At 37.2% G+C, this 23,724-nt stretch overlaps 1 protein-coding gene across 3 annotated transcripts in view; it reads left to right on the top strand.

Moving 5' to 3' along the window:
• The window catches only part of LOC145981782 (lysosomal acid phosphatase-like), a 76,637-nt gene that overhangs the window by 43,800 nt on the left and 9,113 nt on the right, over window positions 1–23,724 (top strand). For 2 of the 3 annotated variants that reach the window (XM_083115198.1, XM_083115197.1), the window contains 2 exons: window positions 11,879–12,002; window positions 15,208–15,422. In XM_083115198.1, the coding sequence (XP_082971324.1) occupies window positions 11,879–12,002; window positions 15,208–15,422 (339 nt within the window). Of the gene's footprint in view, window positions 1–11,878; window positions 12,003–15,207; window positions 15,423–17,002; window positions 17,087–23,724 lie in introns of those variants that run through there. The other variant, XM_083115199.1, reaches the window with a different exon arrangement.

Here is a 23,724-nt window from a genome sequence, read left to right as displayed (position 1 = left end):
AAATTTTCAGGTGGAACACCTCCAAATGAATCAAACACAAATGCCTCATTTTTTAAATATTTAAGATAACAGATCCAGTGAGTGCCCTGATTTTTGTACTTATCCAAATTAACAATGCCACACTCTTTGTTGAGTGGTTGTTCTGGTAAAGAATCAGACATGTACACACCTCTAAAATTTTTGATGCCCAGCGGCTTGATTAAAGCTTCAATATCTTGGTTTGTAAGCGTCTCTTGTTTTTTTAAACTTATTCATGGCTCTCTTAACACTTTTGCCTTGTTTCTCCATTGCCAGGTTATGGCGCCTCTGCTCATCTAATTCTGCCCTATTTTTCTTGGCATCTATTACTGTTTTTGCTATGGCAGCTGATCCCCCAGCCAAGCTCCCAACAGCCCCGAGAGCAGCCAAGATGGCAGGGATAGTAAATATGAATCCCCCCACATGTGATTTTTTCCTGGATTGTTGTAATTTTTTTAATTGGGGGGTACTAAGCAACAATTTCATACCATGGCCCTTTGCAAGACAAGAGCTTTTTTTCTTGCGCTGCTTTTTGGTTAAAAGACTATCAATAGTTTTAAGAGATTTGAGACCTGCATAAGGTATTTGATACATAACACCCTTGGCCTTCATCGTAGGTTTATTATATACATATTCACAGCCCCCACCCCAGTTTTTGTTTGGTGCTCATAGCTATGGTGGTTCCCAATGCTGCTATTTTTTCACTTAAAGAAGCATCTTTGCTTACAAATCTACCAAATGCAGCCTCTTCTAATTTCTTGTCTGCAACATGTCTCTTGTCAAGATCAGAATGTGTGTTGTATGCTATGTCATGGTCTCTACAAGCAGCATCTAGGGGATTTACACCAGGATCCCCTCTGTTTAATCTATGATCCAATTTTGTGCCTGGACCACAATACTGATAGCCTGGAATGTGTAGTTCAAATGGCAGCTTGTTTATAATGTCATTCACCAGGCCCCGACCCTCAGAAATATTCCAAAATTTGGGGGGTAAAGTATTAATAATTTTTATAAGATATCCAATCCCCTTAGTGTCATTCACTATAAAATTAGACAATTTTGTGCTTATCATGTCCATAATTCCAACCTTTTCATTGTAAAAATTGTTGTTGCCAGCATTTTCCTCCCCAGCTATCACAAATAACCTATCTACAAGTTTCCTGACATCATCAACCCACACAAATTCTTTAGGCAGGGTGTTGTATTGTTTGATTCCACTGCCAGTCTTAATTTGTGACCATATGGGCTTGATTAAATTATTGTATTTTGCCCCACTGCTAGACTTGACTCTTTTTTGTGTGGGATCATTGTTCTGGTATAGAGCATCTGATTTTATTAATATTTCTTTGTAATATTCATAATCTTGATCTGTATAGCTGCCAGGCCTTTTCCTGGTCATCAGTTCCCACAACCCAGGTGTGCCGGGGTACTTAACAAAAGCACCTTTTTCTCCGAGACGAGATTCTGAATAAACAATCAGATCATCCCCCATAAATGTTACTCTGAAATTGCCAATTCTATGTATGATGCTACCATCAAGCTCTGTGTCAGCATATAAGCCAAACACCTCATCTTTATTGTCTTTAGGTGTGGTTAAATATTTTTGAGCAAGAAGACCAAATTCAATAGGATCCTGTGTAGCTTCAATTCTTCGAGGAGCAATAGGACTAGGTGTATGAATACTGGAAAGTGGGGTGAATGGATAATCTAATATGTTCCTTGCAGCTACAGGTACAAGCTCTGTGATCAAATTTTGATTTTGCTCTGTAACAGTTTTGATATTTTTACCTCATTCACTAATAGCATCAATGATAGGCTGTTCTGTTTGTTTGTGTTGTTCATAAATTCCTCGGTTCTGTGATTTCCATCCCTTAAATCTTTTTACAGGATAATCTCTTAATTTAAGATCATCAATGATTGGTCATTTCATGTTTATTTATTTATATTTCAATGTCTAGAAAATTGTTGATTTTATTTCTGTATTTGCCACTATTGGGTGTTCTTGTCATATCAATAGTGACAAACCCATAACTGTCCTGGTTCCAGCACCTACTGCAAAACTTGGAAAAATCATTGTAGCTCAGGTCCCCACCTACATATTCATCATGTATGTGTTTGAGGTTGGTATGATCCTGATGAAACACACATATAAAATTGCTGTTGTCTCGGATCAGCTGCTTCGGAATTTTAGAAAAAGTCTGTGCCAGGTAGAAGCAATCAATGTTTTTGTGCCGCCCCTGTGTAAAGAAATTTCTAACCTTGTTTTGATTATCCAATATAATGTCATCAAACACAACAACAGAATTATCGAGACATTCATGAAGTGGCTTAACATCTGGTTCAAAAGTGGCAATATCTAATCCATCATATAGCTTCATCAGCTGCTGATATTTTAATTGTTCCAAGCTCTTAGAGAAGACATACAAGTGCCTGTTTTTCCAGTCTAACCAGTTGGGTGCCAATAAAAAATTATCAACCATTAGTGTAGTTTTACCACAAGCAGATGGCCCAACAATAAGACACCTAATATTATCAGGCAGCAAGTTGCCATTTCTCCTATTCTGTTGTTCAGGTTCTGGCAGCCTTTTTATAACATCCCAGGTGCTCATATTATCACTTTGTCTGCATCGATCCAGCTGTGTTCTGGAAGTCCTAGCCATTTGACAAATAACTTGTTGCCTTTTCTGCGGATGATTTTTTCTATAAGATATGTGTCAGGCTGTTTAGTTTTGCTGAGCTCTTGTTCATAGAATCTGCCTTTGACAATTTCTCCTCGATGATCTTTTATTATATATGTGTTAAGGGTCCCGGGTTTAACTTGAACCACTGTAAATAATTCAGTGCTCCAGTTTCTTGTAAAGCCTCTTTTGAATAAGTGCTTATATTTGCTGATTCTTACTTGATCACCCACCCTGTATTTGGCCTTTCTTGTTGTTGGCTGGTATCTAGGATAATAAACAGTGCTGATCAATTTTTGCTCATCAGATGAAGTTACTTCAGAGGGTTTCATGTTGATTGTGGAATGGACCGAGTTGTTATATTTATGTAGAAGTTCTGGAAGAATATTAATCCATTTATAATTACCTTGCAGTGTAAATTGTTTATACATAAGATTTTTTAAGGTTCTGTTGAATCTCTCTACAATTGAGGCCTTGAGATCACTGTAACTCGAGTAATGTTTTATTGCCTGGCTTTTAATAAATTGTTGAAACACTGAATTATAAAATTCTTTGCCATTATCTGTTTGCAAATAGCGCGGTGATCTTCCACTCTGATTGATGATTGTCCTGATGGCTTCTGTAACACATGTTCCAGTCTTGGATTTGAGTGGCACAGCCCAGGCAAATTTTGAAAATGTGTCTATCACAGTGAGTAGATACTTGTAACCCTTGTTGATTTTGTCTAAGTTTTTCAACTGTCCACTTGACAACTCAATCAAGTCGCTCTGCCATAAATCATCTATGCCCTTTGTGACTACTGGGAGTCTCTTAAAATTATGTCTGGCCTGTCTGTGTAATTCATCAACAATAATTTGTCTAGACATAATATGAAAACAAGAATATTGCAACTATAGGGTGTTCAGCAGCTGAGACTGCAGGATTTTCTAAATATAATTTATCCCCTATTTGTATTTTAAATTCCAGAGAACCATCATCTTCAGCATAGGCTGTTTCTAATGTATTGGGGTCTGTAAAATCCTCTAACTCTACACTGGTGATTTTTGGTTTGTTGTCAGCATTTGTTATTGATAAGGTGGGGTAGTGGTGTGCCTGTGGTTGAAGCCAATATTTGATTTTGATTGGTCTCAATGTGCCCCCAACAAAAAACTGGTAATAAAATTGAGCAGGGGACAGCATATATATTTTGCCACCTGGTGTAAATGGTGAATCATATTCTTTGTTGGGGATGCTGTACAATTCAAGAATTACTGTATGTTTTGGATTCTCGATTATGCCTGTTATTTCTTTATCTGCTGTAAGCAATCTGCTTGTTACAGATTCAAGGTGCTCATTGATGGTCCTAACACCATCATCATGGCCTGGCTTGATCTTTATGTCCACAATAAGTTTTTTGTATTGTTGCACAATCTCTTGAAGCTGGGTGGCAAAAACAGACAGAGCATTTGCTTGATTGAATTCCATGGTCCCTAGCTGTTGCTTGATATTAGCTACAATTTGTTGTAAATTTTCAACAACTGCCAATTTTGAATTTTGAGCAGTAAGATCATGGACCTGTCTTCTGATATCCTCAAACAGGGCATGCAGTGTTGAGGTTTTCAAGCTTTGTGATTTGGTGCTGGACACTAACAAGAGTATCTACAATACCGGGCAGGCGAGATTCTTGTACATTTGCCAAATCACTTTGCACTGCTGCTATTGTACCTTCAAGATGGGTTATGGTACTTTGAATTTTTCCAAAATCTTCATATGTTTCAAGTTGCAGCTTAATATTTGCTACACTCCGAGTTATTGCACTCAAAGCATCAGAAGATGGCAAAATGTTCATAAAATTTTCAAGTGTCTCAATTTTTTCTTTAACCTCGGCTATGGCATTGTGCAGAGGATCCAGATTAGGTATTTGGAGTGATTGAATCTGTTCTTTCAGAGTGGATATCACTAGATCAAAATCTTCTTGTGATTTTATGCTTTTGACAATTGTTTGGAGCTGTGTCTGGACATTATTTATCTGCTCTTCCAATTGTTGTTTCAATTGCTCAGAATTGGTGGCCTGGGTCTTAAATTTGGCTTGAAGAGCTGCTACAGCTTCTTCCAAACTTTGAAAATTATCCAATGTTGCCAGATCAGTATATTTCTGAAGCAATAATTTGAGTTCAGAATCAATTTTAAGAAGAGGGTCCATGCATTGTGATTGTAAATTTGTAATTTCTAATTGAAGACTGGCATTCAGTGTGGTTTGTAAAGCTTGTAAATCACTTCTTAATTTCTTGACTCTGACATCAAGCATCAGAATCTCATCACTGTGATCTTCATGTCTTGTATGGCCAAATATATCATTAGGCATTTTTGTTTTAGTGGTTATTTATTATAGAGTATCTGATTCTTAATTCTATAAAAAAGGGTATAAGCTTGTCATAGGATCCAGGGACCTCAATATATAAGCAGTCACCAGCAGAAACAGTATAAACAGTGCCAGAAATCATGTTTGAGTGCTTAATTCTATAAATATTTCTCCTTATTGAAATTTTAACATCACCCTCAGGGGTTGTAATAAATTGCAATTGCCCACCTACAGGTAATTGGTAATGATTTAAATTATTGTTAAATATGTACAATATTTTACCTGTTTCATCATCAACATCTGTAAGTATGCTGTTCAGATGAATAATTAACAAGCCACTCAGTTTAGATATTATATCAGAAGAGGGTTGTGGTGTTGGCAGCTCCATAATAGCCTGTTTTTTGAACCCAAATAAGTTCATAGGCATGTTTATTTATTTCAAATCATGCTCTGTAATTGGGCATTGATTCCCATTTTTCAAATCACAATGACCCCATGGTAAAGTATGTATGCCACATGATAAAATGCATCTCTTATCATCATGTGGGTCCAGGGCCACTTTTCTTACAATATTTGAAGTCAATAAGTGATCCACACTCTGAATTCTGGATTCTGATGTTTTGATTAAATTCTGGGATTTGAGGCAATTTTCGTAATCTTCAAATTCAAGCTCTTTGTCTACAGTCACTCTGCCAATGCCCTTGGCCTTTTTGGCAACAACACCACTACATGTTTCAAAAGTGTACATCTTGGCACTTAACCCAGCAAATACCACAATAACATCACCAAGTGTCTCATCTTTTAACTTGCCAGGCACCTTTTTGTTGTGGGGTTGAATTATTGTATGTTCACTGGTATCAAAATATTTAAACAATTCAGGCTGTGACATATCTTGATAAACATCTTCTGTTTTAATATCAAGAATAAAACTATCCGTGTCCATGTACATCAATTTTATATTATCACCATAAAAAGGTTTCAACACATCATAATACAATATTAACATATGTAATTTGGCCAATTCCAATATCACAGCCCCTACATAAATAGGTTTATCAAACTTAATCTTTGTTTTTTCATGTTGAAAAGTGCCATATTTTCATCATAAATTCTTCTGTAATTGAAATTAGGCTTTGCAACCAATTTTTTGCTCAGGCTGGGGTCAGTAATTATTTTAACATCGGTATGTTTTCTGACATTTTCAATAGTTTTGCCATATACAGAATTAACCATCAATTTAAACAAGCCCTTATCAAATTGGCTCTTTGCAGATGTTCGAAGCTCTGTATTTGTATCAATGTATGGTTTCAACCATTCTGAGTGCCTGAACCTCAAAACTTTTCCAATTTTGGTCACTTGAACATCATGTTTCATCAGGAACTGGAGGTTTTTGTAATATATGACATAATCCTGTTTCGGCTCTAGAGTCATCATGAGCTTCTTCTGTTTAGAGCCAGGTGAGCACTGAACCTCGGGAATTGGGGGCAGATCAGAAAATTTATTGTGCAAATCATCAGGAATTGTCAGATCAACCTCTAAGAAGAGGCCATAGTCACTGTCATCAAAATTCTTAAGATCTTCAATATTGAAATCTTCAACCCATTCAAGCCCTGCATATGGCAGTTTTTGCATCATGGCATGACCATAGAGGCTGTTTGCATCTACATACACTATATAATTTGATGGCCGTGCTGGATCATAATTGGGAATATGCTTGTTATTTGCTCTGGCATATCTCTGGGAACATTGCACCATCCCTCCTCTTATACATTTCTCCATAAACAGATACGTATCTTGATCTTGGATCAGATCCAATGGCTTTTTGGTGTTGAAAAACATTGCGGCCCATGCTAGGCCCGAAACACTGAAAAAATATATTGGATCTAGTTTATAATTTTGCATGGAAGATTTTCTGAATGCCTGCAATATATCAGCTAAGAGGGTGACATCAAGTTTTAAATAAGCCTTGTGATAATCACCAAATGTCTTGCAATTTAAATTGTTCCACATCAATTGGGCATGGTGATAATCTTCATCAGTGATTCCAGATCCTCTGATTTTGCTGTAAAACTCTTCTTGTGGTGGCAGAGAACACTCATCAAATTTAGAAAAATCTGTAACATAGTCATATGGATATACACCCTTCCGCCTAATTAATTTCAGGTCCTGATTTGGAAACAAAGCACATGTGATTTTGAATTGATCATCAGATAATTGATTTGCCAGTGTAGCCAGGCTAGCAGATAAAATTCTGTAAGAATCAAGAAATCTTATGTGAATAGGAACACTATTAACTTTAATTATTTTGCTAATAGATATATATTTCTCATCATTTTCAGCTAAAATATTTAAATTCTGCTTGTCAAACCCCTCGTACCTGATCAGATGATGGAAATCATAATTGGATGCTCCATGGCAAAATATGGGGACAAATCTTGGTCTCTTGATCTTAATATTACAGCTATTACACAGGGCCATTAAGAATTTACCATCTGTATGAGAATGGTGTTTCACCTTGATATTTGTATCTGAAAATTCAGAATCACATACCGGGCATTTTTCTGCATTGTTGAAATCTTCAATCTGTTTCTCTGTTAAAGGCAACATAGGCTTTGATTTTAATAAGATGTTAGATGCTATGTCACGGCACTCATTTTCTATTCTATGTGCAAATATTTTGATGGCATCTGGTCCCATGTATAAGTGTGGCTCACTAGCTACACCATCCCGTATAACCACATAACAAAAGCTGGAAGGTTCATGTAGCTGGTATGGTGTAATTGAAGATTCTTCGGGATCTGGATTGCAGAATGCAAGAGGTTTGAGGATTGATTCAAAATCACAGACAATATATGCTGGGTGTTCCAACAAGGCTTCAAACTTTTTGAATTTGCAATTTTCACTTGGATTAGGCATCACCATATGAACAGGTTTATGATTTTTACAGTATTTTAAATGCTCAATTAACTTATTTTTTGCAATTTCTGCACTCTCTTCACGAACCCCTTTTACCATTTTTTGACCATAAAATACAGTTAAACATCTTCTGCACAACTTGAATATTGTATTGGATTTTTCTAGTTGTGTTCTCACTAAAGCTTCAAGATTTTGTATCAGAGTGTAATGATATGTGCCATCCCCTTCAATTAAGAGCAGATCAATCGGAACAGCAGAATCATCATCAATTGTACTAATTCTGAGAGGTTCTATCAAGCAATTGCCAGTGGAACAAATAAATACATTAATAGATAATTGTTTGCCATTGATATTCCTGACCTTTTTTTCAAATTTATCAATATTCTGAACAGACATTGGATATTCTAAACCCTCCATTGCCTCATCAAAATCATGTTCATGTTGTTTATAATAAGTTATTCTCTCAGGATTCCTTGAAACTGGAAACAAAGCAGCTAAAATACACCACAAAAAGCATTTCTGGTCGGTATTTTCTATATTAACCACGGCTCTTTTGTTTTTAATATTTGCAGGTAATGGCACATAAGTGGAACCTTGTAATGGGCTGAATTCAGAAATATTAACATATAACTTGTGTGGAGAACCGCATAGGCTCCATCCAGACTCTTTTGCTGCAAATTCAGAGTGTTCAATATTCAATTGTTCCATCAACCTGCTTATTATTCTGTCCGAATTTGTATTTGAATAAACCGGTACAGTTTCTGTTATGTGGGGCTGTGTAAATTTTGTGCCATTTGGTTTCTTATATTGTGCAAACAATTTGAGGGACAGCTTATAAGAGCCATTTTGTGCATTAAGAATTGTTTGCACATCAGAATTTACACTGTTCAAAAAATTCTTAATGTCACATCTTGGCTCTGATACAAACCGATAATCTCTTAATTGGCCATTAAAACTGCTATGGATAGGTGGTGCATAGCGTGGCTGCTTTGCTGCTCTAGCATTAACAGGTGCTTCATGCTTCCTTTTCAGACCAGAAGTAGATGGTTGTGAGGGCAATGTTGATAACTGTGCAGAGCAAGTATCTTTATGTTTATATGTAAAGTATTGCATGTTATATTTTCTATGGCATTTAGGGCATATTTTTGTGGGAGTTCTGTATTTGTCCGGGTTACAAATCTTTTGATGCTTGGCCCAATTGGGGCTGGATATATTTTTATTGCATTGATTACAATATTTTTGACTTGGCATTTTTGTTGTTGTTTATTATATACAATTTCCTGGGTTTCAAATCAAAACTCTATGCTGGATAAAAAATATCAGCTGGGTTCAGCACTGTGCTTTGTATATTTTGTATGTGTGTGTGTGTATGTGTGTGTGTATGTGTATGTGTGTTAATATTTTTTGGCTTTGGTATTTATATAAAATTTCTTGGGGTCCAAATCAAAAACTCTATGCTTATCTTATGACAGGTTGTAAAGCCAATAGCCTACAAGTGGAAAAAAAGAATAAATATTCATTCACACTGACCTAGCACAAATGCCTGCACGGACATGCATGTCTAGAATGGCAATAACCTTGTTATGTATTGATTTTTGTATAATAGGCTGGGACAGATATAAGCCTGACCCTAAATATGAGTGGATTACAATAAACAAGCTGGATGTCAGGCAAAATATTGTTCAATATACCAGAAATATGATATTAAAACAAACAGGCCTGTAAGTATGAGAAGCACTGTAACAACACATCTGTTCTTCTCAACTACTCTCACAATAGTGGCTGATGCAATTGTTTGCACGCAAAGCTTCATTACTTGGGAAGCAAAAATCAATACATAACACAGTGCCAGGTCATTGCCATTCTAGAGGGGCTCTGCATATAGATAAAAAAATTGAACCTGGCATCCAATTAAACTTAAACCTGAAGTAAATATGTATATGTAGGTATGGGTTTTAGCTTAATTTCAGGTATAGCCAAAAAATATCAATTTTTGACAAGTTTATGGACAAAAATCCGGCTGATGCAATTTTTGTAAGTATAGCCAAATCTGCTTGAGGGGGGTTCATACTTTCTCAGGAAATATTTGAGGGCATTTTTACAAAAATCTTGGATTAGACGGGGTTCCACACTTGAGCAAAAAGCTCATATGGGCATGTTGAGCTTGTTTTAAGTTTAGCCAAATCTGCTTGAGGAGGGTTCATACTTTCTTGAGTTTATAATAGGGATACCCATTAGAATTTATGGATTCCTTTGTTTTTGACTACTCTGGTTTGAACCTATGCCGATACTTAAAAATTTCAATAATTAAAACTTGTTCAAAATATTTATCAATATTAGTGTTGAAATATTCTTCTCCAATTATATTGCATCAATTTACCAAGAAATTTGCTTTAAAATAGTTAAGAATTGCTTCTGAATATTAAAACACATGTTATGTAAGTAAAAATATATTCTTTCGTGCAAAAGTTTTGGAAAATTAAAAGAAAGTTTGAACTTTGCATAATTTCCACGGTAATTACACTCCACGAAAATGTCGCCCGGTATTTTTCAGCACTCCGTGAAAGACCAATATGTGGAAAAAGTATCAGTAGATGAATTCCAAGCGATACTTTCCGATATCGTTACCACTCTGCAACGGTATTGGCTCAGGCCTAATTATTTCAGAAAACGAATTAAAAAACAACAACTCTGAGTGCATATTTTTTTCAAACAATCGTTTATCCCATGAATATAGTCTTGATGAATCCTCCGCTTCTAGCAATTATTCACAAAGTTAAAAAAACTAACAACTGTTAAAATTTACCGACGTTTTTAGCAATAAATCCGTCAAGGCAAGTTAATGAACAATCAGTTCATTAAACAAGTAGTCTATTAAGTAAAGAGAAATGGTGTAAATCATGCATATCTCTAAATATTATTAAATGAGAATTGTGTATGTTACTGCTGTGACTTCTGACAAGGAATTTGAGTAGCCTCGACACAATGATATGCAATACCTAAGTTTCATGTGACGTCAGAATGCGCACATGTTTGCGGCCAATTTTATTTGTCGTTTGCAAGCAAATATCCACCACGTAACGTTCGTTACATCTGCACCAACAGCACGTTTGTTGTAAATCACGAATGTTTGTATTACAGTATCTTCCGCCCACCCGCTTGAATTCCGAATGCTTACAAGAACTGGGCTCAATCATGGCTGCTCAAATCCACAATGCAAAAGTGTATGACGTAGGTGAAACACGCCTGTAGCAAAATATCCCACTCTCCAACAATAAACACATGTATCTTTCTTTCTTCTTCTTCTTTATTTTTATGGCTCACACAGCGTTTGCAGCTTCTAGCCAAAGTTGCTCAGTTCAGGTTCTATTGTTAATATCTATGTTCCAAACTGTTGTTGAATATCATTCACTTTCTTCGAAACACTAATGTCTTCCTGTTCTTATGGTATAACAGTTTTGTGAGGTTATTAATTTAAATTGTAGTGCGAATCATCGTGGTTGTTTAAATAGTAAACCTATGTTTTCTAGCGAAACTATAAAGAATGCAAATAACTGCAGTGCGAGGTTCAGATATTAGTGTATCCATTATTCAAATATTAACAAATGACTGATAGTCAACCACTACATCTCTCTATTTACACGTACAATGGGGATCCATAAGTATTACCGTGCAAATCACCATGTTCGTGCACTTTATTTGACTCAATAAGAATTTCAAGAATTAAAAGAAAACTCAAAGCAAGATGTTGACAACTTCTGCACGAGCATACATAAAAAGAGAAAATTTCATGAAAATAGTCATGGACAATTTGCTGTACAATAAAGCTGAAATGTTCTAACGGAACTTGAATTTGGTTCTCTGGAAGTTGTAATCGAACAATGTGTATTCAGTAATTTAATATCACTTTCTTTTTAATTGAAAGGAGTTGTACAATTTCACACTTCCTGAGTGGGCAAATAGCATTTACCCTCAACCCCTAAAGGAGATAAGAGAATTTGCATTCACCATAGACGCCTACTCACCAGCTATGCAAAGGCTCAAATCAGGTGAGTGTTCATTTATTTGTTCATTTAGAATCAGAATCTTTTCATCGTTGCAAACTTTCATTAATAGTGCATTATTATTATTATTGATTGATTAAGTTGGTGTTTTAAATCCACTTTATTCACGGTAAGGGGTAAAACGTCGATAGCGTCCCAACGGATTTCTTCATTTTTACACAAGAAACTGCGGTAGCAGTTTCATAGATCGGAGACACATTAAAATCGGATATTTTGTGTTTCGCATGGTTCGAAATTACCACTTGTGTATTGCGGAACATAGTTGAAGGTGCCATTATGCTTTTTACACGAAAACAAACGAAATTTTTTACATTCCTAGTGCTTTTTTTAATTCCTTTCTTCGCTTCTGGAACACACAATATGGCGAGCACATCTTGACGCACGTTATGGGCATGCAGTGTTTCAACCTTCTGCACCGAAAAATACCTACTATCGTGTTAGTCACCGGTGGAAATTATACATTATGCACGGGTAGCTTACGTATAGCCCGGGTAGCTGATGGATAGTACCACGGACCATACACGGATAGCCCCACAAACCATTCACGGATAGCCCCACGAACCATTATGCACGGTAGCTGACCGATAGCCCCACGAACCATTCACGGATAGCACCACGAACCATTTCCGATAAGGTTAGGTTAGGTTTGGTTACGTTAGGCAAGCATAGTAAAAAAAAAGGGGGGTTGAAGCACTGACAGGGGCTTGCGTCATCAAACGTACGCAGCATCCGGTTGTCGTAGGGCAAGCAAATGAAAGCAATAACAATTGTGCGTCGGTGGGATATTTCTCTTGAAAAATACATGATTTCCCGGTCAAATATACTCCACGATGAAAGAAAATACCTCGACGGACGTTGTAAACCTTGGAGAAACTCATTTCCGTAAGTAGTTTCTTATGTAAAATTGAAGAAATGTGTCTCTGATGCATGAAACTGTTAACGAAACGACTTTCCGAAATGAGTTTCTGTAGCATTTAGAAGTTCTTGCTGGTATTTTCTTTCATCGAGAAAAACCGATGTTGTCGGTATATGCTAAATTGAACGAAAGGAGTGCTAATGGAACCTAACCTAACAGGCCTAACCTAACCTCGTAGGCATACCTCGGCCCCGTGATGGTTCGTGGGGCTAACATCAATGGTTTGTGGGGCTACCAGTGGATGGTGTTTGGGGCTAACATTAATGGTTTGTGGGACTAACGTTAATGGTTTGTGGGGCTAACGTCAATGGTTTTTGGGGCTCACGTCAATGGTATATAATTAGTCTTTATGTCAAAAATTGAACTTTTTTTCATGAAAAAGCAAAATAGCACCTTGAAGAATGACGAAATAAATGAGTGAGAGGTGTTGGGACGCTATCGAAGTTTTACCCAGTAAGGCTTATTGGGACTGGAGCTACAGTTTAAAGTGGGATCCGAACCACTATGTGCCTCCACCGGTATCGAACCGGGGACCACTTGATTACAAGGTGACGACGTTACCACTGCGCTATCGGGGAGGCCTATATTATTATTATTATTATTATTATTATTATTATTATTATTATCATTACAAGTATCTTGGGCGCATAACTCACAATACACATACGTTCATTTTCCAGCTTGATTGCCATACATCACCGGCCCCCGTGGCGGAGTGGTTAGCACATCGCGCTAAGACGCCAAGAGTCCTGGGTTCGAATCCTGGCCTGGGCATAGATGTTTGTGAGTGTCCATTGATCAATTTCAACACTCATCCCCATCTTCGCAAATTAGCCAAAAGTGGCACAAAAGGCGAAGTAAAATTAAGCAAATCGATAAATCAATCAAATGCCATACATGTCAAGCCTCTCCATCATTGGACGTTGCTTTTTTTTAAAGCTAATTACAATCATAGTCTCCTTTCTTCCAGAGGGGTCCTACAAGTGTGTTAGAAGATCGTAGACATGCGGGTGGAAGGCATTCATGAAATGAGAGTGATTTTGGTTTTGAAAAAGAAAATAGATAATACATACAGTCACGGACACTGCTAACCCATTGAAAGTAAATTAATTTGATACAACACAGAAGTGTCCGTGACTCTACAACGTTGCACACTAAAACGTATTTGTGCAATCATTTTCTTATATTGTGGCTTAATGTGCATACATCCAATGCTTGTAACGATTAATACTATTACTCATTAAGCCTTCCCGATGGTGCAGTTCTAATGTCGTCGCCTTGTAATAAAGGGGTTAAGGGTTTGACACCCGGTGGAGGCACATAGTGGTTTGGTTCCCACTTTAAACTGTAGGTCCAGTCTCAATTAGCCTTAATGTGCATAAAGTGGAATTATAAACAAACTACAAAAATTACTAATTAAAAATAAGTAGCAAGTTTGCCAAGTTATATGCTGTTACATATAAAACACACACTCTTGTTAAAATCATGAAAATTCTCCGAGCTGCTGAGTATTATACAGGGTAATTCAAAATGAATGGTGCAATGTTACACAGTTATTATGACGTTACTATTTATGATAGTATCAATATAAAGAAGGACTCTGGAAGTTTTATTCCCAATTAGAGGGCTTATTCTGCTTAGCCGATGCTCCACCAGGATCGCGAGTGTCGCAAAATGGCTAATGATCAGTAGGAGGCGTATTGTGTGTTGGAACTATCGAGAACTGATTCGATCAAAATGGTGCAAAGACATTTCCCATGCTTTTCGGTAGTAATGCATATGTTTTACCCTTCCGAAAGAGTTGCCAAAGTTACAACTGCGAATTGTTAGTGACTTCGAAACCGTTGAAAATGACTTGCTGTCTCGTGCATAGCAAGTACTTGATTATCGTTTGGATCTTTTCCACGTTCCACGTGGTTCCCATGTTGAATCTTTATAATGTGAGTAAAATTTCGAGAGTGCTTCTTTATATCGATGCCTTGTTTGATTTTCTATCATAAATAGTAACATCCTAATAACTGTGTAAAGTTGCACCATTCATTTTGAATTACCCTGTATTTGCTGATTTCAGAAAGCAGAAAATAGCGACGAGGAGACTAGGAGTTGACAACGGAATGACAACTCGGTCTAAAGGTCTGATTTGTCATAGATTTTAGTTCACTTAATTTTTAATACTAAAAAATTTGTTCATGATTTTCGAAACATGTTTCCAACAATGAATTACACTTACTTAGTTCTCAAGTATTAACATTAACAAGTATTTCTGTCCTTCAGGACCGTTGCTCGGAGACATGGCGGCCCACATCAAGCAGAAGGCTGAAGGAACGCTTTCCCCAGACAGGAAAATGTTCATGTACTCTGCCCACGATGACATCATTGTGAACTTTCTGAGGACGTTGGGGTACTTGCACCCCTTCGTCCCACAGTACGCCGCCTTGCTTACGGTTGAACTTCTGAGTGACTTGGAAACAGGAGATCTATTTGTTCAGGTAAGACTTCTTCGCACGCAGACTGTTGGTTGATTGATTTGTTTTTCTTGTTTCTGTCAGTTTTGGCTAATTGCGAAGATGAGGATCAATGATCACAGGAAATAGGTGGAGGGACAATCACAAACACGTATGGACAGGACACAGTACAAACCCAATAGAGAATTGTACTGACCATGGGTTAAGACGCCAGAGCTCCGTTAGTCTGCAAATGCAGTCCAAGGTGTACTACGCATAAGAGAATGTTTACATTTGGCTGTGTCCATGGGCGCCGCCAGAAATTTTGGCAGGGGGACCAAACTCTGGGAAAAGCAGATAAGTTTCATTTACTAAACACTAAACAACTAAACCCATTTGACAATAACACAAAATGCTAACGAAGTCGTCTGCCTAAAGGCTGGTTTACATTGGTCGAGTGAGCGGGAGAGTTACTGGAACGAGTTACTGGCCTGTCTGCTTGACTCGACCCTTCTATGGCGAGTAGCTGTTTACAAACTTACTACTAGACTCCAGCAAAGTGGGATAGTAGCTGCAGCTGTTTGGTGCTCTTTTCACAGATTGAATCACGGCCAGCTCTATTAAGACCGGAATCCTGAAATGTGGCAACGCTGGCTCGCCGACCTAAACATCAAGCTACATAACATGGGCGCGAATAACGAAATTGATGTTGACTCTTAAAGAAACAAGGGAATCTGTGTAAAATGTTTTTCCTTTTCCAAATCCGAACAGAAGATTGACATTACGATATAAGTGGAAAACATACATGAACAATAGAAATAGAAATTTGCCATTAAATAACTGGAAAGAAACAGAAAATACAAGGCCAACTTTGCATTTCATTCGCAGTAAGGAACTTTCCAATAATGAAAACCTCAATATGCTGACCAAGGCAGAAATGTATTTTATTATAAAACATAAACTAAACGTAACGTTTCAACCTTCTAGCAAGGTCTTCTTCAGACTCTGCACCAAGAATATATGTAAGAAGGTTACTAACCAGGACGATATACAAGGTAGAATCAAAAAGTAAGGTAACAAGTTTCTTTCCACAGAAACCTTTATGTCGTGGTTGCCTAAACTGTGACAGGGTATACATGACACTGCACACTAACATTCCACATAGTCACCATATTTGTCTAAGCACGTGTTCCAGCGGGTGACCACTGCATCAATGAAGAAGAAATAGTTTCTTTCTTTCATTTTTTGTTACTACGTATAATCGACACTAATTCCATGGACACTCATATTGACGTACAGTTCTACAAACTTCATGTGTCGGACTTTGAGTATCTAATTCATGGCAGGCTCGTAGCACTGTAGCCAGCCCCCTTGACATTAGGTAAAACTATTTTATATTTTAATTTCTTTGAGGTCAAGAGTGAAATGTAGACAGCATATATTATTTTGTTCACAAGTTCGCGAGGGATAAATTCACAGAACATGAACAGCGGCTATTAGATTTGTTCATCTTGTTTGTGAGCAGAAATCTAAGTACCGGCAAGTGTTTAAAAGATTCTCTAGACTTTAGAAAGTTCTTTCATAGGGGAGCTTATTTATCTGTAACTTCCCTGCCCCTGTTGCAGCCTATCGTTTGACATATATCTGTGACTATAACGTCATCATCCACATTCCTTCCACGGCTGCGTCAAATACCAACAGATCCATAGTTTTGTGAACGAAGAGGAGTTTCATTGCTTCGGCCAGGGTACGGTAGGCACTATGCTTGAAGTTAATATTGTACATTTCTACTTGTATGATTTAAATACCTGTATCATAAAAAACAGTGGGACTTCCCGATGGCGCAGCGGTAGCCTCGTCGCCTTGTAATCAAGGTGTTCCAGGTTCGATACCCGGTGGAGGCACATGGCACAGTGGTTCGGATCCCACTTTAAACTGTAGGTCCAGTCCCGATTAGCCTTACTGTGCATAAAGTGGCCTTAAAACACCAAATAAATCAATCATCAAAAATAGTACTCCCTCTGTCCCATAATAATTGTCCGATAGGCAAACTGTGACATTGGTGTATACAGAAGAAGAAAATGAAACACGGGAATGAGTCATACAACGTTATTACTCAAGGATCAGTACAAATTGGCCGATCAAATATCCAAAAGAACATAAATAAAAAGTCACCATTTTGGCATACCGGACTATAATTATGGGACAGAGGGAGAAGTGTGTGTGTATTGAGCGATGGTGTGAGTAGCAGTCAATTAGCACTTCAATAGATGTTTTAGAAAATATAGAAAAAACTGTAGTATTTCCATGATATTTCTAAATTTTATGTTTTATAATAACATAATCCCCCCAATTTACCTTCATTTAATACTGTTAAACTTTTGAAAACTGGAATTGATAAGCCGTGAGCCCCCCCTGATAACCCGTGAGCGCCCCCTGAAGATTAATTCTGGCTACGGGCCTGATTCATGGTTGATTAAAAGGAAAAGAAGAAGAAGCAAACACGCAAGACGCTACCACAACACAGACGCTAAACTCTCCTCAGAAAGTATTTGCATTGATCAAGTGGTTGTGACAACATTTGAAACCATGACAATCTGCATATTATGTTTGTAATGATAATTGTGTCAATATCTGCCGGACCATGTGGCCAAGTGGTTAACAGAGCGCGCTACAACGCCATGGGTTCCGGGTTCGAGTCCCGGGTAAGGCATGGGTATTTGTGTTTGTCCAGATGATGAACTGATAAGAATTGGAAAATGTAAAAAGTGAGAAAAAGTGTGAATGGTGAGGGATACCTTCGTGTAGGGGGTATTTCCTTTATATATATATATATATATATATATATATATATATATATATATATATATATATATATATATAAGTAGTGTGATTTGTGGTACAACCAGCACGAGAAATGATGAACCCCTCTCAGGCAGATTTGGCTACACTTAAAACTTGCTCAACATGCCCATATGAGCTTTTTGCTCAAGTGTGGAACCCTGTCTAATCCAAGATTTTTGTAAAAATGCCCTCGGGAACTTCCTGTGAAATGATGAGCCCCCTCAGATTGATTTGTCCACACTTACAAAAGGCACTTCTGTCAGATTGTTGTCCATAAGCTTGTTAAAAATATGCCCCTCTTGATATTTTTTTTTGGCTACACTTAAAACTAAGCTACACACACACACACCCACTCACATACACACCCACACCCACCCCTCACAGACACACACACACACACCCACACCCACACACACACACACACACACATATTTACTTCCGGTTTATGTTCAATTGGATACCAGGTTCAATTTGTTTATCTAATATTAAAACAATGTAATATGCAAAGATCTTTTAGAATTGCTCTGTGACTCTCTCATTTCTTACATCATAAACATATGATTTTTCACCTATGAGAATAACACTACATATGGTGTCATCGGGGAGTGTATCGTGGAATTCACAGATAATTTTAATGTTTGTCCTGTCATTAACCACAACTTGTTTCCTTTTTGAAGTGTTGATTACAAACATGGGTCTCTGTGCTTTGAATTCATCTGGTGTGTAATACATGTCAGTATTGCCAGTAGTAACCCTTTTGTATGCTGTAAATGCTTCATATAATTTAAGGAAATCATCCTTGGACATGTCTAAATTACAATTTTCTCTATGAAATACCTCATTTCTGCCATTTTTAAGATATATGTTCTTGATGTTGCAGTTATCAAATCTACTTGAATTTTTTTCCTGATTATTGTGTCTTCCAATCTGAAACAGTACCACCACAAAATCCGGCATGTCATATTGTATACTGGAGAATGAATTTGTAGCATCAAACTCATAATAAGTACCAGTGGCAGGCTTCTGTACACATTGATATGTATAAAATTGTAAAGGAACCTGTGGATTTTTTATTATATCTGCTTTGTATTTAAGAGCATAACTGGCTTCATATTCAACAACTGGGATTCTTAGCTCCATAGTCTGAATAATGCATTTGCCTTCATCAGGTAGGGTATTAGGCAGAGCTTCCCCTGTAGAGTTTAATGTACTGTACCTCATCAAAGCATTATTATCATTGGCAGCTCTTCTAAATGTGATTCTTAAACCACCCTTCCACATAATATCTTTGTAATCTGAGAAGAATCCTGGCAACAGGCGCATAGGAAACAGCACTGTGTGGCTCTTGGATAATATTTTATCACCAGCCTCAAATCCACCTATTTTGTAGTAAGAAGCCTCGGTTTTGGACAATTTTAGTGTGGCCAAAGCTGTGGAGGTAATGCCGGGATAATCCACTCTGTTTATAACAACACCATGCTTTCTGATCTCAATTTCAGAGAACAGATGCGGCACAAAATTGTCCACCAATCTTATATTTGAATTTGCCGGATAATCTGCACCATCGAGCTTTACAACATCAAATTTGATGTATAGATCTGCTCTGTGGGGGTGTATAAAGCCATCCCCTACATCAAGATCAACCTCAATCTCTGTGTTGGGTTGATTTAAATTTGCAAATGTCCTCCTGTTTGGGGGGAATGATTGTAGCTCATAACTCTCAATATTTTCCATTTTTTTTGTATGTATTTTTATTTAAATATTAATCTCTATGATTGCAGTTGTTGTGGCTCCAGCAAAATCAACTAATTCTTCTTTTTCATTAGTGACCATCAATTCAATGTTATCTATTCTATTATGGCACACAGGAAAATATAATGTTGGGGATGGAGTGTAGATGATTGGCTCCATAAATTCAGAATTAGGTTTAAATGTTGCAATGATGCCAGTTTGTTTGTGAGTGCCTATGCCATTTGATTTGGTGATCATACCCTCAGCCACATTACAGTGAATATTCAGAGTCTCTATGGCTAAGAATTTAGGTATATTAATAGCAGTGTGTTTGATGGCTGGTTCAAGTTTTGTGTTGTTCTCAAAGCCTAACAGCTCTCCTATAGTACCCAGATCCACTGTTTCTGTAGCAGATACAATCTCTACTCTGTGAGTGACAGAATTTTGAGTTAATACTATACCTCTGGGTAATTGAGCATTTAGAGTGGACAGATTATATTGCCCTGGAGTGATGACAATTTTTTGATCCCCTACTGCAATTTTGTTGTTGTGGTGTGTAATATTAGGGATCAAGTACATGCCATAAAATGCTCTGAGAGCTATTGTTTTGGGATACACTATATCATCATGTAATTTGAGTTTCAATATTGAATTTTGGCTGGTGAGATGGAATACCCCCATGATGTTTTAAATACCACAAGGCCTTTTGAAAATTTTCAATTGATGGTTTATTTATTTGAGACATATATCTAAGAACAGATAAACACAAATGTCCACAATTAACATCTTTGAAGTTTTGAACACGGGCATTATTGTAATAAAGATTAGCTGATTTTAGATATTTTATTAAATTTTCAGGTGGAACACCTCCAAATGAATCAAACACAAATGCCTCATTTTTTAAATATTTAAGATAACAAATCCAGTGAGTGCCCTGATTTTTGTACTTATCCAAATTAACAATGCCACACTCTTTGTTGAGTGGTTGTTCTGGTAAAGAATCAGACATGTACACACCTCTAAAATGTTTGATGCCCAGTGGCTTGATTAAAGCTTCAATATCTTGGTTTGTAAGCGGCTCTTGTTTTTTTTAAACTTATTAATAGCTCTCTTAACACCTTTGCCTTGTTTCTCCATGGCCAGGTTATGGCGCTTCAATTCATCTAATTCTGCCCTATTCTTCTTGGCATCTATTACTGTTTTTGCTATGGCAGCTGATCCCCCAGCCAAGCTCCCAACAGCCCCAAGTGCTGCTAAGATGGCCGAGATAGTAAATGTGAAACCCCCCACATGTGATTTTTTTCTGGATTGTTGTAATTTTTTTAATTGGGGGGTACTAAGTAATAATTTCATACCATGGCCCTTGGCAATACAAGAGCTTTTTTTCTTGCGCTGCTTTTTGGTTAAAAGGCTATCAATAGTTTTAAGAGATTTAAGACCTGCATAAGGTATTTGATACATAACACCCTTGGCCTTCATTGTAGGTTTATTATATACATATTCACAGCCCCCATCCCAGTTTTTGTTTGGTGTTCATAGCTATGGTGGTCCCCAATGCTGCTATTCTCTCACTCAAAGAAGCATCTTTGCTTACAAATCTACCAAATGCAGCCTCTTCTAATTTTTTGTCTGCAACATGTCTCTTGTCAAGATCAGTATGTGTGTTGTATGCTATGTCATGGTCTCTACAAGCAGCATCTAGGGGATTAAAACCAGGATCACCTCTGTTTAATCTATGGTCCAATTTTGTGCCTGGACCACAATACTGATAGCCTGGAATGTGTAGTTCAAATGGCAGCTTGTTTATAATGTCATTAACCAACCCCCGGCCCTCAGAAATATTCCAAAATTTAGGTGGTAGAGTATTAATAATTTTTATAAGATATCCAATCCCCTTAGTGTCATTCACTATAAAATTAGAAAATTTTGTGCTTATCATGTCCATAATTCCAACTTTTTCATTGTAAAAATTGTGGTTGCCAGCATTTTCCTCCCCAGCTATCACCAATAACCTATCTACAAATTTCCTGACATCATCAACCCACACACATTCTTTAGGCAGGGTGTTGTATTGTTTGATTCCACTGCCTGTCTTAATTTGTGACCATATGGGCTTGATTAAATTGTTGTATTTTGCTCCACTGCTAGACTTGACTCTTTTTTGTGTGGGATCATTGTTCTGGTATAGAGCATCTGATTTTATTAATATTTCGTTGTAGTGCTCATAATCTTGATCTGTATAGTTGCCAGGCCTTTTCCTAGTCATCAGTTCCCACAACCCAGGTGTGCCGGGATATTTAACAAAATAACCTTTTTCTCCAAGATGAGATTCTGAATATACAATGAGATCATCTCCCATAAATGTTACTCTGAAATTGCCAATTCTATGTATGATGCTACCATCACGCTCTGTGTCATCATATAAGCCAAAGACCTCATCTTTGTTGTCTTTAGGTGTGCTTAAATATTTTTGAGCAAGAAGACCCAATTCAATAGGATCCTGAGTAGCTTCAATTCTTCGAGGAGCAACAGGACTAGGTGTATGAATACTGGAAAGTGGGGTGATTGGATAATCTAATATGTTCCTTGCAGCTACAGGTACAAGCTCTGTGATCAAATTTTGATTTTGCTCTGTAACAGTTTTGATATTTTTACCTAATTCACTAATAGGATCAATAATAGGCTGTTCTGTTTGTTTGTGTTGTTCATAAATTCCTCGGTTCTGTGATTTCCATCCCTTAAATCTTTTTACAAGATAATCTCTTAATTTAAGATCATCAATGATTGGCCTTTTCATGGTTATTTATATATGTTTCAATGTCTAGAAAATTGTTGATTTTATTTCTGTATTTGCCACTATTGGGTTTTCTTGTCATATCAATTGTGACAAACCCATAACTGTCCTGGTTCCAGCACCTACTGCAAAACTTGGAAAAATCATTGTAGCTCAAGTCCCCACCTACATATTCATCATGTATGTGTTTGAGGTTGGTATGATCTTGATGAAACACACATATAAAATTGCTGTTGTCTCGGATCAGCTGCTTCGGTATTTTTGAAAAAGTCTGTGCCAGGTAGAAGCAATCAATGTTTTTGTGTCGGCCCTGTGTAAAGAAATTTCTAACCTTGTTTTGATTATCCAGTATAATGTCATCAAACACAACAACAGAATTATCGAGACATTCATGAAGTGGCTTAACATCTGATTCAAAAGTGGCAATATCCAGTCCATCATATAGCTTCATCAGCTGCTGATATTTTAATTGTTCCAAGCTCTTAGAGAAAACATACAAGTGCCTGTTTTTCCAGTCTAACCAGTTGGGTGCCAATAAAAAATTATCAATCATTAGTGTAGTTTTACCACAAGCTGATGGCCCAACAATAAGACATCTAATATTTTCAGGCAGCAACTTGCCATTTCTCTTAATCTGCTGTTCAGGTTCTGGCAGCCTCTTTATAACATCCAAGGTGCTCATATTATCACTTTGTCTGCATCGATCCAGCTGTGTTCTGGAAGTCCTAGCCATTTGACAAATAACTTGTTGCCTTTTCTGCGGATGATTTTTTCTATGAGATATGTGTCACGCTGCTTAGTTTTGTTGAGTTCTTCTTCATAGAACCGGCCTTTGAGAATTTCTCCTCGGTGGTCTTTTATTATATATGTGTTAAGGGTCCCAGGTTTAACTTGAACCACTGTAAATAATTCAGTGCTCCAGTTTCTTGTAAAGCCTCTTTTGAATAAGTGCTTATATTTGCTGATTCTTACTTGATC

This window comes from Lepisma saccharinum, chromosome 30 (assembly GCF_977018435.1).
Source record: "Lepisma saccharinum chromosome 30, izLepSacc3.1, whole genome shotgun sequence".
In the NCBI taxonomy this organism is placed as follows: domain Eukaryota; kingdom Metazoa; phylum Arthropoda; class Insecta; order Zygentoma; family Lepismatidae; genus Lepisma; species Lepisma saccharinum.
The sequence above is the reverse complement of the archived record's forward strand: the minus strand, read 5'-3'. Positions and strand labels throughout refer to the sequence as shown.